We start from the raw sequence: 11619 nt of genomic DNA on the forward strand, positions 1-11619 counted from the left end.
TGTGCAAAATATAAAAAAGCGTAATGGGAGCTATGACCTCTAACAGGTCGGAGAAGCAAAATAGAAAGTTACTGTTTCTCCTTCAAAAATGTCACAGCAGCAGCTAGGCATGGCTTCCCATGCGCCATCCTTGGTGAAAAAGATCAGGTGCTTCCATTATCCTTTCACAACTCATTTCCAGAAAAAAAAGGCTGCACTTTGCAACATTTCAACAAACAAGGGCATACATGCAATTTTGCAGCTACTCAGATTGTTGGACGAGCAGATACAAAAACAGCCAGGGAAGTGATTGAAAACTGGGACACGGGCCCCTTGTCCAGTCAACAGGGGTGCTGATTTACCACCAGCTTATCAAGTACTTAGCAGCTGAGGGTTTGGCAGCTCATGGAAACAACAGCCAATCGCCAGCCATCAACACACCAGTCAACCAATTGGAAGGGTGGGAAACCCAGAATAGCCCAAAGCACACATTCCGGTAGAGAGAAATTATCTTGAGAATGGGCTCCAGCATGATTCCGAAAGTTCGGAAGACAAAACCTCTGGTCACAGTGACCGACCCAGACTGGATCCTGCAACATTATCCTGGGGCATAGAGATTTGCCTTCTATGTGAGGCTCCACTTTCCCTACCAAGTCATTACATACAAAATGATACTTTAAAACATTTATAAATGGACAGTGTTTTATTAAATATAAAATAGCTGTGTTGGATTAGCATAAAGGAGAGCCCAGGTCTGTTGCTAGGAGTTCTTCCTCAGTGGCCCTTTTCACCCAGTTTGCCCCAGATTCCCTAGAAAGCCAAGAAAAGCAATCCGAGAGATATCAATAGGGAGAGGCAGGGGATGGCTGCCTTAGTGCACTGAAGAAGAAAGTCTGAACTGAAGCAAAAAACAAAACAAAAACAAAGCTATTTTCTTAGGTGGCATTCAGAAAAGCAGAGAGTAAATTAAGATCGATACGGCTGCCTTTAAAACAAAAACTCTTTTTTTAAAAAAAATCTGTATCTAATGTTAGCGCTTTCATTCTGGCTGTACAAACCTCTCACAAAGCAAAGCAAAGCAAATGCAAAGCTACGCTCTGAAAATTTTTGCCATTAGCTGTTAGAAACACAAGGGGAAAAAAAAAGACTGGACTCTGACTTAACCATTATGACAGCATTTTTCTCCCGCTCCAGTCAATAATGCAAATTCTGGGACCACCGACTACCATGATGCAACCTTACAACCCTGGTGCGATCCCAAGGACTGAATTTGAAGTGCAAATACTGCTTCGTGGCTTTTATTATTTCAAAGACAGCACTTGAACTGGGCTGTGGGCAGCCCACCTTCCTTTTCTGAGGCTCCTGCTGCTGTGGCCTCTCAACTGAGAATGCGCTAGCCGAACACAAGGTTGGGTTTTGACTCTGCACATGGCTTAGAAACCAGATACATCCCAAAGCATAGTTTTCTCTGCTCTTTCCTCCTCCTCCTCCTCCTCCTCCTCCTCCTCCCCAAGGCACTTCTGGACTGTACAGTTCATCCTCTTTGGCTGCTTGTTCGATGAGAACAGGTGAGGCCGTCACACCTCTTCTTTCAAGTTACTAGCCTCACACTCCGGCTTTTTATCTGCTCCTTGGTCAGATGACTTGGAAGAGCTTTCGTCGTACGCAGATAAACGACTTCGACTCCGGCCTCCTGGCTGGTAGAGCTGCATGGCTGGTCGATCCTGGAAGGACAAAAAGAAATTGTATTGGATGTTCCGCTTCCAGCTGAGCAGATGAGGCAGCAATTACAACTGCCGTACTGGATGAACAGGAGTTCAGTAAAGGAGAATTACCCAAACTAAGTAACATCATCAGTGTTAGAAGGGAGTGAGGTTTATGGAGGAGGAGGAGGAGGAGGAGGAGGAGGACTAAGGGGTTGGTCCTTGATGCTCTCTGAGCTTGGTTGTTTTCTTGGAGATGTTTCATTACCCAACTAGGTAACACTATCAGTGCTAGAAGGGAGTGGGGTTTGTGCAGAGGAGGAGAAGGGGACAGGACGAGGAAGAGGGGGGAGGGAGAAGAAGAGCAGGAAGAGTAGAAGGAGAAGGCCTGGGGGATCCTTGGTGCTCGCTAAGATTGGATGCTTTCTTGCAGATGTTTCATTACCCAAACTAGATTATCATCATCTTCAGTGCCTAATGAGCTCATGAGTTCAACCAGCTCAAGCTAGCCATGAAGTGGGCTGGGTGAACTTGGTTTTAATTAATGTTCCTTTCAGGCAGAACGGTCCTGTGAATCAGACCTGGAATGCTTTAGAGAAAGGAGGGAGGAACGCTGCAGTGCTAAGTAACCCAACCAGTAATTCCTAGGGCTAATTGGAAGGTTTAGCATTCTCACTTAGAAGCCCTGTGAAACTGACCTTTTAGAACGATAAAATCAAGTTTCCTTTTGAACGAACAATAACCATCATGAACGAACATGCCCTTGATTAAAAAAAATACCATCTATTTACTGTTTCCACCTCTCCACTGTACCAGGGACTAATGAGGTATTATCAATCATCTGGTTGAGATAGGTGGCTAAAGAAATTGAAATTATTTATATACATACATACATACACACATATATATATAATTTATTTATTCAATTTCTTATATATCTATATATATATCTGTATCTCTCTGTCTCTATCTCTATCTCTATCTCTATATAAAACAACCTAGGACCAGCACCTTGTTTCGGATCCGATCTTTCTTGGCCAAATCGTCTCTCTTCTCCTCCTTGGTCCCCTTCTCGGTTTTCTCTGGGTTGCCCACGTATTCCACGAAGTCGGCTCTTTTCCCTTTTTCTCGCAAGGAGTCTCGTTCTCTTTTCACGTCTTCCTCTTTCCTCCGGAACACCCGCTCTTTCTCGAAGCGTTCTTTCTGCCGTCGGCGGTCGTCTTCTTGGCGCCGGAGTTTATCCCGCTGAATTCTCTCGTAGTCTCTGTCGCGGTCGTAGTCTCTTTCTCGGTAGTCCTTCCCACACTCGTCTTCAAATCTGATGCAAAGCCATTTGGAGAGAGACAATTAATGGGGCAATCTCCTCCTCATTTGTTCACTGGCCACCCTGGACTTTGCACAGAATTTCTAATAGATTTTTTTTATTTTAAAGGGGGGACTTACAACAAATTTCTTGATAATGTATATGTATAACACAAGACATTAGAAATCAAAAGTTTCACACATTATAGAGCCCTCTCCAGCCTAAGTTTCCAAATTAAAGTACTTTAAAACGATTATATGTGTGTGTGTGTGTGTGTGTGTATCAGTCTCCCTTTAATTCGTCAGCAATCCAAATTTATTTAATACAAACAATTGTCACATATATATATATATGTAGATGATATATATAGATATATAGATATAGATATATAGATATATAGACACACACACACACACATATCAGTCTCCCTTTAATTCTTTGTCAGCAATCCAAATTTATTTAATACAAACAATTGTCGTAGTTGCGACTTGCTGCCTGTGGATGGCTCTAGTTTGGGCTGATACAGGCAAAAGATTTCGCCCATATTTGGGCCGACGCTCAAAAACACTCAAGGTGTGTGTGTGTGTGTGTGTGTGTGTCCTATCCAGAGTTTACGTTTTGGAATTTATAGTTCACACTGTAAGTTAACTCGGCAGTCTTCAAAGTTACTTTGAAACGATAAGGCAGATCAAATAGTGACTCCGGAAGCTGAATTTAGGGGAAAAGGCAGCAAGTTAACCAGGATGGTCTGAGAAACGAGAATACGTACTGCAGTGGGTACACTGGCTTTTTGGTCTTTTCCTCTTTAGCTTCCCCATCGGAGCGCTTGGCTGGCAGGCTGCCAATTGGGCTGACCATCTTGTCCTCTCTCAGATTCTCTTTCTCCAGTCTCTTGGCCTTTTCCTTTTTTTCAAAGTCTCTTTCATCTTTCTCTGGCTTCTTAAGTAGCTAGGAAAAAAGCAAATTTAGTCCTCCTTACTAAATTGACTTTCTACGCTAAGCTAGGCTAGCAATTTGGCCGACTACCAACAAGATTAAATATAACGTGAGAGTTGTCAGTTATTTCCACAATAAATTGTTCTTCCTCACTGGCTCGTGCTGAGGTCTTCAAACAACTGAAGGTGTAATTCTTGCATCTGTTTACTCGAGGCACGTCAGTGTGAGGTTTAAGGCTTTGATTAAGCCACTTCATACTCGTCTTCTCAAATTACCTATGTCCACAAGGCAATGGCTGGATGCATACACGGTGCTAAGCTACGGCTTCCTAATGCATTTTTCTAAAATCAGCTAGAATAACGGTTTAACACATCATGTTGAGCCAACACTAAACGGACCACACTAAAATTTAGCACTGGGCCTCAACCTAGTTGCTATAGTCAAGAATGGATCCTACTCTAAATAAAAATATATTGGAATAGTGCAGGGGTCGTCAGACTTGGCCCTTTTATGACTCGTGGACTTCAGCTCCCGGAATTCCTCAGCCAGCGTGCCTCGTGGACTTCAACTCCGTAGACTTCAACTCCCGGAATTCCTCAGCCAGCGTGCTTCGTGGACTTCAACTCCGTGGACTTCAGCTCCCGGAATTCCTCAGCCAGCGTGCTTCGTGGACTTCAACTCCGTGGACTTCAGCTCCCGGAATTCCTCAGCCAGCGTGCCTCGTGGACTTCAACTCCGTGGACTTCAACTCCCGGAATTCCTCAGCCAGCGTGCCTCGTGGACTTCAACTCCGTGGACTTCAGCTCCCGGAATTCCTCAGCCAGCGTGCCTCGTGGACTTCAACTCCGTGGACTTCAGCTCCCGGAATTCCTCAGCCAGCGTGCCTCGTGGACTTCAACTCTGTGGACTTCAGCTCCCGGAATTCCTCAGCCAGCGTGCCTCGTGGACTTCAACTCCGTGGACTTCAGCTCCCGGAATTCCTCAGCCAGCGTGCCTCGTGGACTTCAACTCTGTGGACTTCAGCTCCCGGAATTCCTCAGCCAGCGTGCCTCGTGGACTTCAACTCCGTGGACTTCAACTCCCGGAATTCCTCAGCCAGCGAGCCTCGTGGACTTCAACTCCGTGGACGTCAACTCCTGGAATTCCTCAGCCAGCGTGCCCGGCTGAGGAATTCCAGGAGTTGAAGTCCGCGAGTCATACAAGGGCCAAGTCTGAAGAGCCCTGGGATAGTGCTCTGCATTATGTGGAACAGCAATCTTTACAACATTTCCATACCTATGAATTACAAAGGACTTAGCCGTGACACACCTTACACCTTTTTTTACTTCAGATATGCTCCACTGAGCTCCGTAGACAGCGCTCTTAAATTACACAGGATCAGCTAGGGCAGGGGTAGGCAACCTCGGCTCTTTTATGACTCATGGACTTCAACTCCCAGAATTCCTGAGCCTGCTTGGCTGGCTCAGGAATTCTGGGAGTTGAAGTCCATGAGTCATAAAAGAGCCGAGGTTGCCTACCCCTGAGCTAGGGTATTCTACAAATATACACGAGTCACACAGTATCTGCAGGCTATTTATCCTACAGGAAAGAAGTTATACCTTAATCTTTGGTTCATCCTTGGATTTGTCTCTTTCCTTTTCCGGGCACCTCTCCACTTTCTTGGTTTTTTCACTTTCTTTTCGCCGCCTTCTTTCTTCTTCTTTCCACTTCCTTCTTTCTTCTTCCCTCTGTCTTTTTCTCTCTAGTTCCCGTCTCCTCCTTTCCTCTCGTTTCTCTTCTCTAAGCCTCTGCAAGAGTTAGGTTTTCCAACCGAAAGCATCACCTAACTTGATATGAACTGCAAGTACTTTGTTTTCTAAGTTAAGAAACTTCATGAAAAGTTACAAAGCTACTTTAACGTATCTAAAAATAACACTAAAATAATTATCTTTCTTTAAAAGCCGACGTGCGCAAGGAGGAATTCGGATGTTTTCAACCAGGACACGGGTAGGAAAGATAATTTCAAAACACAGCTTTTGGGGGGGGGGGGGGGTTAGGGTTTTGTATAAAAAAAAAAACCCTGAACATAAATCCCCAGAACAAGATTAGAAAGCCCAATATTATTAGTGTTTAATTCAAGGGTCTTCAAACTTGGCCCTTTTATGACTTGTGGACTTCAACTCCCAGAATTCCTCAGCCAGCGTGCCTGGCTGAGGAATTCTGGGAGTTGAAGTCCACAAGTCATAAAAGGGCCAAGTTTGAAGACCCCTGGTTTAATTGGAGTAAGGTTTAATCGGACACCGTTTCTTTAAATATATGCACACGTTGAGCAATAGATCACAAAGCAGCTATAACTAAGGAATCATTACCTGCTTATTCTTCAAGAAGTTCAACAGAGGAGTTGTCTTTTTGGCTAAAGAGTAAAAAAATAAATAAATAAACTGAATAAAGGCATAAACTGAAATTACTGCAAAAACATTACCAAAATAAATACATGTAAGGCATTTCTCTCCATAATGTGGCTGTAAAGAGGATCTTAGAAGCTTTAATATCCATATTAGATTAACTGCAACTAATGTCCAACGAACAGCGGTTATAGTTGTGTTGAATATGTTAAGGACATACCTATTAATTCTTTATTTCTTGCCTCTATTTCTTCTAATAAAGTCTCGGGAGTAGAGGTTAATTTTTCATCATCGGCACTGTAGCTTTCTAAAAACTTCTTATATTCCGGATCTAAGGAACAACCATCACACAGGATATAAATACACAGGCTTTAAAAAAAATATTGAAAATTATGAAGTCCGTGACAATAGCCAGCCTGCAGTGGTGCTAGATATACGATCTCTATGGATGACACAACTTCACGTTTTATGACCCACAGCAATGACTTATGCTGTAAAGCTTGCATTGCTGCATTCATGCTAAATCAGACATGTCAAACACAAGGCCCAGGGGCCGGATCCGGCCCGCAAAGTGGTTTCATGTGGCCCGCAAAGCCATCCTGGAAACAGTGAGGGAACAGCCCCCACTGCCTTGGCCCTGGCCCAGAGACCCTCCTTCTGCCAGAGACCCTCAGATCTGTCCCACTCCTGCCCAGGCCCCCACAGGCACCCTTGATGCCAACGATGTAGAGTTGGCCACGCCCACCCAGTAGGCCATACACACTCTAGCCACGCCCAGCCAATAGGCCACGCCCACCTGGCCCCCTGAGGGCAACCACAATGCTGATGCGGCCCTCAATGAAATTGAGTTTGACACCCCTGTGCTAAATGATAAAACGTCTTCCAGAGACCAGATCAACCATTGCAGCAGACGATTCAAAAGGAGAATATTTATTTGCTGGTAGCAAGAGACAATGAAACTTTCAGAGAGTAAGAAGGCGCATAGTCCTCCTGGATGGTTTACCAGCAGATTACACACCAACATAAGCAAAGTAATCTTGGTCGTGAGAATTCCCTTACGTGGAAAATTTTGAACCTGGGCAGACTGGGAACTGCACCCAGAAATTCTCAAAACTGCCTTGGTTGAAGTGAATTTTTAAAAAGGAAAGAGTAAGACAGCATTATCACTACTAACCATCATCAATGGTTCCAGCTTTGGCATCCTTTTTCTTATTCTTCTTTTTGGCAGCTTTTTGAAACGGAGCAAATTCCACGACAGCGGGATATTCCAGACCTGTTTATACGGACAAATACTTGGTGTAAAAAAAAAAGAGGAGCTGCATTTGGAAGGGAAACAGTGGCCGTTAGTTGCACGGAACGTATTTCCAAAGTACAGGTACAGCCTGCGATTTGGAGAGAAGCACACGTGGCCTTGGGGAAGAAGGGCCGACATTGCCAGCAGCTGCCTCACTTAGGGCCAGGCTGGGCACACCTTGTCGGCAATAGGAAGATGATGATGATGATGAAGAAGATCTGCTGGAAGTGTAGCAGGGCCTGGGGAAGGCAGGGTGGCAGGGGCAGCTAGGGCTTTGCGCTGGGGTACTTGGCTGCACCGTGGGGCTAGAGGCGGAACTCTTCTGCAAGACCAGGGCTGAAGTTGAGGCTGGGTGTGGTGACAGCTGGTGGAGACTGCTGACTGCCTTGGGTCTCTTCTCCAGCTCGGCTGGCTTTGCCACCATCAGGGAGGGCCACTGGGCAGGGTGGCAAAAGGGCAGAGATGGAGGAGAGGCAGATGAGTGGGGGGGAGCTGAAGCCCACCTATGGTCATGCGTCAAAATGGCAAGTGCCTGGATTTTGATGGCACGACTGTAGGGATGTTCCAACAGCTGTAGCATTGGGAGCTGGGCGTAAGTACCATTCCTTCAGCACTGCTAGGTGGTGAATGGTTGCTGCGCAAATCGTCATTAATTGAGGACTACATAGAAGCCCAAAGTGACTGAAAGATGATGTCACACAAGACGTTCCTTATCCTGTGAGTTCTCTTGTCCACCATTCTCATCAACAGCAAGGGGAAAAAAAAGACTACCTGAAATGCATCGCACTGAGTACATTGTGGCTTACTTCAAATGGACAGGAATTACGTTACGCAAACTAGCTTTCAAACCACGGTATGTTGCCAGTTATTTTATGATGGGTTTTATACTATGCAGGCCAGTGGTGAGATAATACAAATGCATACATTTATAATAGATGGGTGTCTGGGCTTACTGAATAAATGCTTTTGAACAACAATGACTAACCTAACATAAATGATTTGTAAAGTAATTTCGGCTACATGAAAAATGATAAATAAGCAAAATAAATAAACAAAAAAAAAGTAGCATGATCCTACAGGGCCAACAACGGCTGCTGACGTGGCTCTCCCCCCAAGAATTCTTCAAGATCTACTGTAAACCCTAAAATGTTTGTAATATTGAATTGTAAAACAACTGCAGGAAAAATATTTCCACTGTGCCAACTCCATTATTTTAGGTGCAGAAAGGCCACAAAACAAAATTCCTGAACTGACGCCTTAATTTTATTTTTATTTTTTGCACCACATCTGGATTGGCAAAGCCAGCCAGCTTGCTCTACCTTTAAAAAGAAGCTAAAAATGAATCCCATGCAAGGAAATTGGAGCATTTATCTGACTCTGTAAACTTCTATATTAAACCCCGAATCATCCCTAAACAGATGGGATCTTAGGCTAGTCTGGATCTCTAGCAAGAAGCCAGCACAATCGCACCTCTTTCTGACAGCCGTATTCCCTTGTGCAGTTTTTATGTTCTAAAGATTACAAATTAACCCAAATTAGAATGTCGACATTTTTATACAACCAAGCATCCAGTTTTAGTTTACGCTGCAATTCCAAAATTACTTATTTGAAACCAAATCCGATACCATAGTTTCAGAAAAAATGTGCTGAGGTATTAATGATCCTAAGTGCTCTTTCCTGCTAATAAACCTCTACCACCTCAGATTAGTAAAATTGTTGTTGAGTAATTGTGCGCATTCTGAACTACATGTTACCTTTAAAAATCTTAACTCGGTTACAGCATGGAAGCAAATAGGTGGTTCCAGAATTACAATATGCTTATTGTACAAAATATATGAACAACAGAGATATGATAATTGTAGGCTTACTTGCCTTTGTGATCAATAAAAACATAACCATCAAAGCGATCCCTGAACAGAACTATGTCCTCTTGGTTTTTAAAGTTGATGTATGCTCTGGAAAACATGTGAGGATACAAACTGCAGAAGGACAAAAAATGGCAATGTTTAAGAAAACGTTGCTGAGTGGTGATTATAAATATACACAACACGGAAGGGTGTAAAAACTGAAAGACAGACGTGACATGCCATCGTTACGTGCAACACAACCAACCTTCCCTTTTTACCTAGAGTCGTTTGAAAAGAATTCAAAGTAATCGTGCTCTGGCAGCGGCTGGAGATGTTCTTCGAGCTGTTCCTTGGTCAAGCTGGGAGGAAGGCGTCGAATCACTACCTTAAAGAAAAATGTTTCATCCTTTACAACAGGTGAAACACCAGAGCATTTTTAAAAATGCAAATATGTGTTTGTGTGTACACACACACATTAAAGCGAACTATCAAGTAGTTTAATTAAAACCATATATTTCCTCTCCCCTATTACTTATATGCCACTGAATAAAAATATTCATCCAGAGGTGTGTTCTTCTTCATTTTATTTAGAATAGTACTGTGGAATCCTTCCTGGCTCTAATAACTTACTCTATGTATATTTTTCCCCCAAACCTGCAACGTTGACCTCAATGAAGGAGAATATTTGTAGCTCAGGGCTGAAATGAGGGGTCCTTGGTGCTCTCTGAGCTGGGTGGTTTTCCTGCAGACGTTTCATGACCCAACTAGGTAACATCATGGGTGCTAGAAATGGGGGGGGGATGCTCCTCCCTTCCAGCACTGATGATGTTACCTAGTTGGGTCATGAAACGTCTGCAGGAAAACCACTCAGCTCAGAGAGAGGGCCAGGACCCCTCAATGTTGACTTCCTCAGCTAACTAAAAGTGGCTGAAGCCTGAAGCATCCCCATAAAGGGTTATACCAGGGGTCTTCAAACTCGGCCCTTTTATGACTCATGGACTTCAACTCCCAGAATTCTTCAGCCAGCATGCCTAGCTGAGGAATTCTGGGAGTTGAAGTCCATGAGTCATAAAAGGGCCGAGTTTGAAGACCCCTGGGTTATACCCTCTCAGACGGGGAGGGGGGGCAAGAGGGTTGGGGCTCCTTGATCTCACCAAAGTAGAAGAATAACAGCATACTACTACTAGTACTACTATCATCATCATTTTATTATTACTATTGCATTACCATTACTATATTACTACTACTATTACCATCATTACTATTCCCATTACTACTATTACACAGATCATCATCACCACCATCACCATCATTATTATTAATTATTATTATTATCATTATCATTATTATTATTAAGGACAGCAACCATAAACCTTAGACGTGCTACCCTGCCAAAGGAATGTTTTTTTTCCCCTAAAGTCCCCTACTCCGTCCATGGACATCAGCGAGCTGGGGGTGATGGGAGTTGTAGTCCAGCGGGGGTCCGGGTGGGGGCCGCCCGAGTTCGCTCCCTCTCTCTCCCCCCCCCATCCGGCGGACGCACCTTGCTGAGCGTCTCTTTCTTGTCTTTGGGCCTCTCGAGCCGGTCGGGCTCCCCGCCCGCCTTGGCGTCCGCCCCGGCCATGGCGGTCCCGAGCCCGGCGGGAGTGAGGGGCCCGCTGCGCTTCTCCTTCGGCCTGGCGTTCTCCTTGTCCTCCTTCATGGTCGGCGCCGCCGGGAGCGGGGCAGCACGCGGGCCTAGCTGTCTCCTGGGCCGCGGGAGTCGGCCCGCTTCTCTCGCGGGAAGAGCGGAGGGGGAAGCCGAGCGAGGCCGCGACGCCACAGCGCCCTCCTCACCACCAGGGAGGCGGCGCGACTCTGCCAGGCCGCGCGTTGCCACGGCGACCAGCCCCGGGCGGCAGGGACTCCACTTCCCAGCATGCTCTGCGCCTTGAAATCTAGGGAAGGAAACGATAGCGTTCCCTTATGCCAAAAGATACCCGGCCTACAACCGGCGCTGCTTACGTACAATAACTGCCCGGCCCGTATGGAGACCCCAGCCCAAAGAATAAAGCAGAATAGGGGGGAAAAAAACGCTTCGTCTTTCCCTTAAGAAAAAAAAGGGCCCTCTCCGCCGTTTGAACGGCATTGCCACAGCAACGGCGAGCAGAAGTTTCCGGGCGCGCGGTGCATT

General features: G+C 45.2%; 1 protein-coding gene across 2 annotated transcripts; it reads right to left on the minus strand.

Moving 5' to 3' along the window:
- Positions 1–651: 651 nt before the first annotated feature.
- Positions 652–11302, minus strand: UPF3B (UPF3B regulator of nonsense mediated mRNA decay). 2 transcript variants are annotated; one of them, XM_081336520.1, is made up of 10 exons: positions 10990–11302; positions 9725–9831; positions 9472–9578; positions 7480–7578; positions 6526–6636; positions 6270–6313; positions 5520–5708; positions 3755–3924; positions 2694–3000; positions 652–1703 (listed from the first exon to the last, which is right to left on the minus strand). In XM_081336520.1, exons 1-10 carry the CDS (start codon positions 11146–11148, stop codon positions 1557–1559), a joined length of 1440 nt encoding a protein of 479 aa, XP_081192646.1. In that variant the 5' UTR covers positions 11149–11302; the 3' UTR covers positions 652–1556. The 2 variants fall into 2 exon arrangements, with proteins under 2 accessions (XP_081192646.1, XP_081192645.1); XM_081336519.1 differs by having other exon boundaries at positions 3755–3933; positions 10990–11301.
- Positions 11303–11619: the final 317 nt, after the last annotated feature.

The sequence above is a fragment of the Vipera berus genome (assembly GCF_964194415.1).
Source record: "Vipera berus genome assembly, chromosome: 11".
Lineage (NCBI taxonomy): Eukaryota > Metazoa > Chordata > Lepidosauria > Squamata > Viperidae > Vipera > Vipera berus.

Bases quoted from the DNA above. Each gene is read 5' to 3' on its own strand.
- UPF3B (XM_081336519.1), bottom strand. From the start codon at position 11,148: ATGAAGGAGGACAAGGAGAACGCCAGGCCGAAGGAGAAGCGCAGCGGG. The intron at 6,314-6,525 runs GTATGTCCTTAA...TTTACTCTTTAG, and splicing joins AAGAAATAAAGAATTAATAG to CCAAAAAGACAACTCCTCTG. The intron at 3,001-3,754 runs GTACGTATTCTC...GCTTTGCATCAG, and splicing joins AAGCCAGTGTACCCACTGCA to ATTTGAAGACGAGTGTGGGA.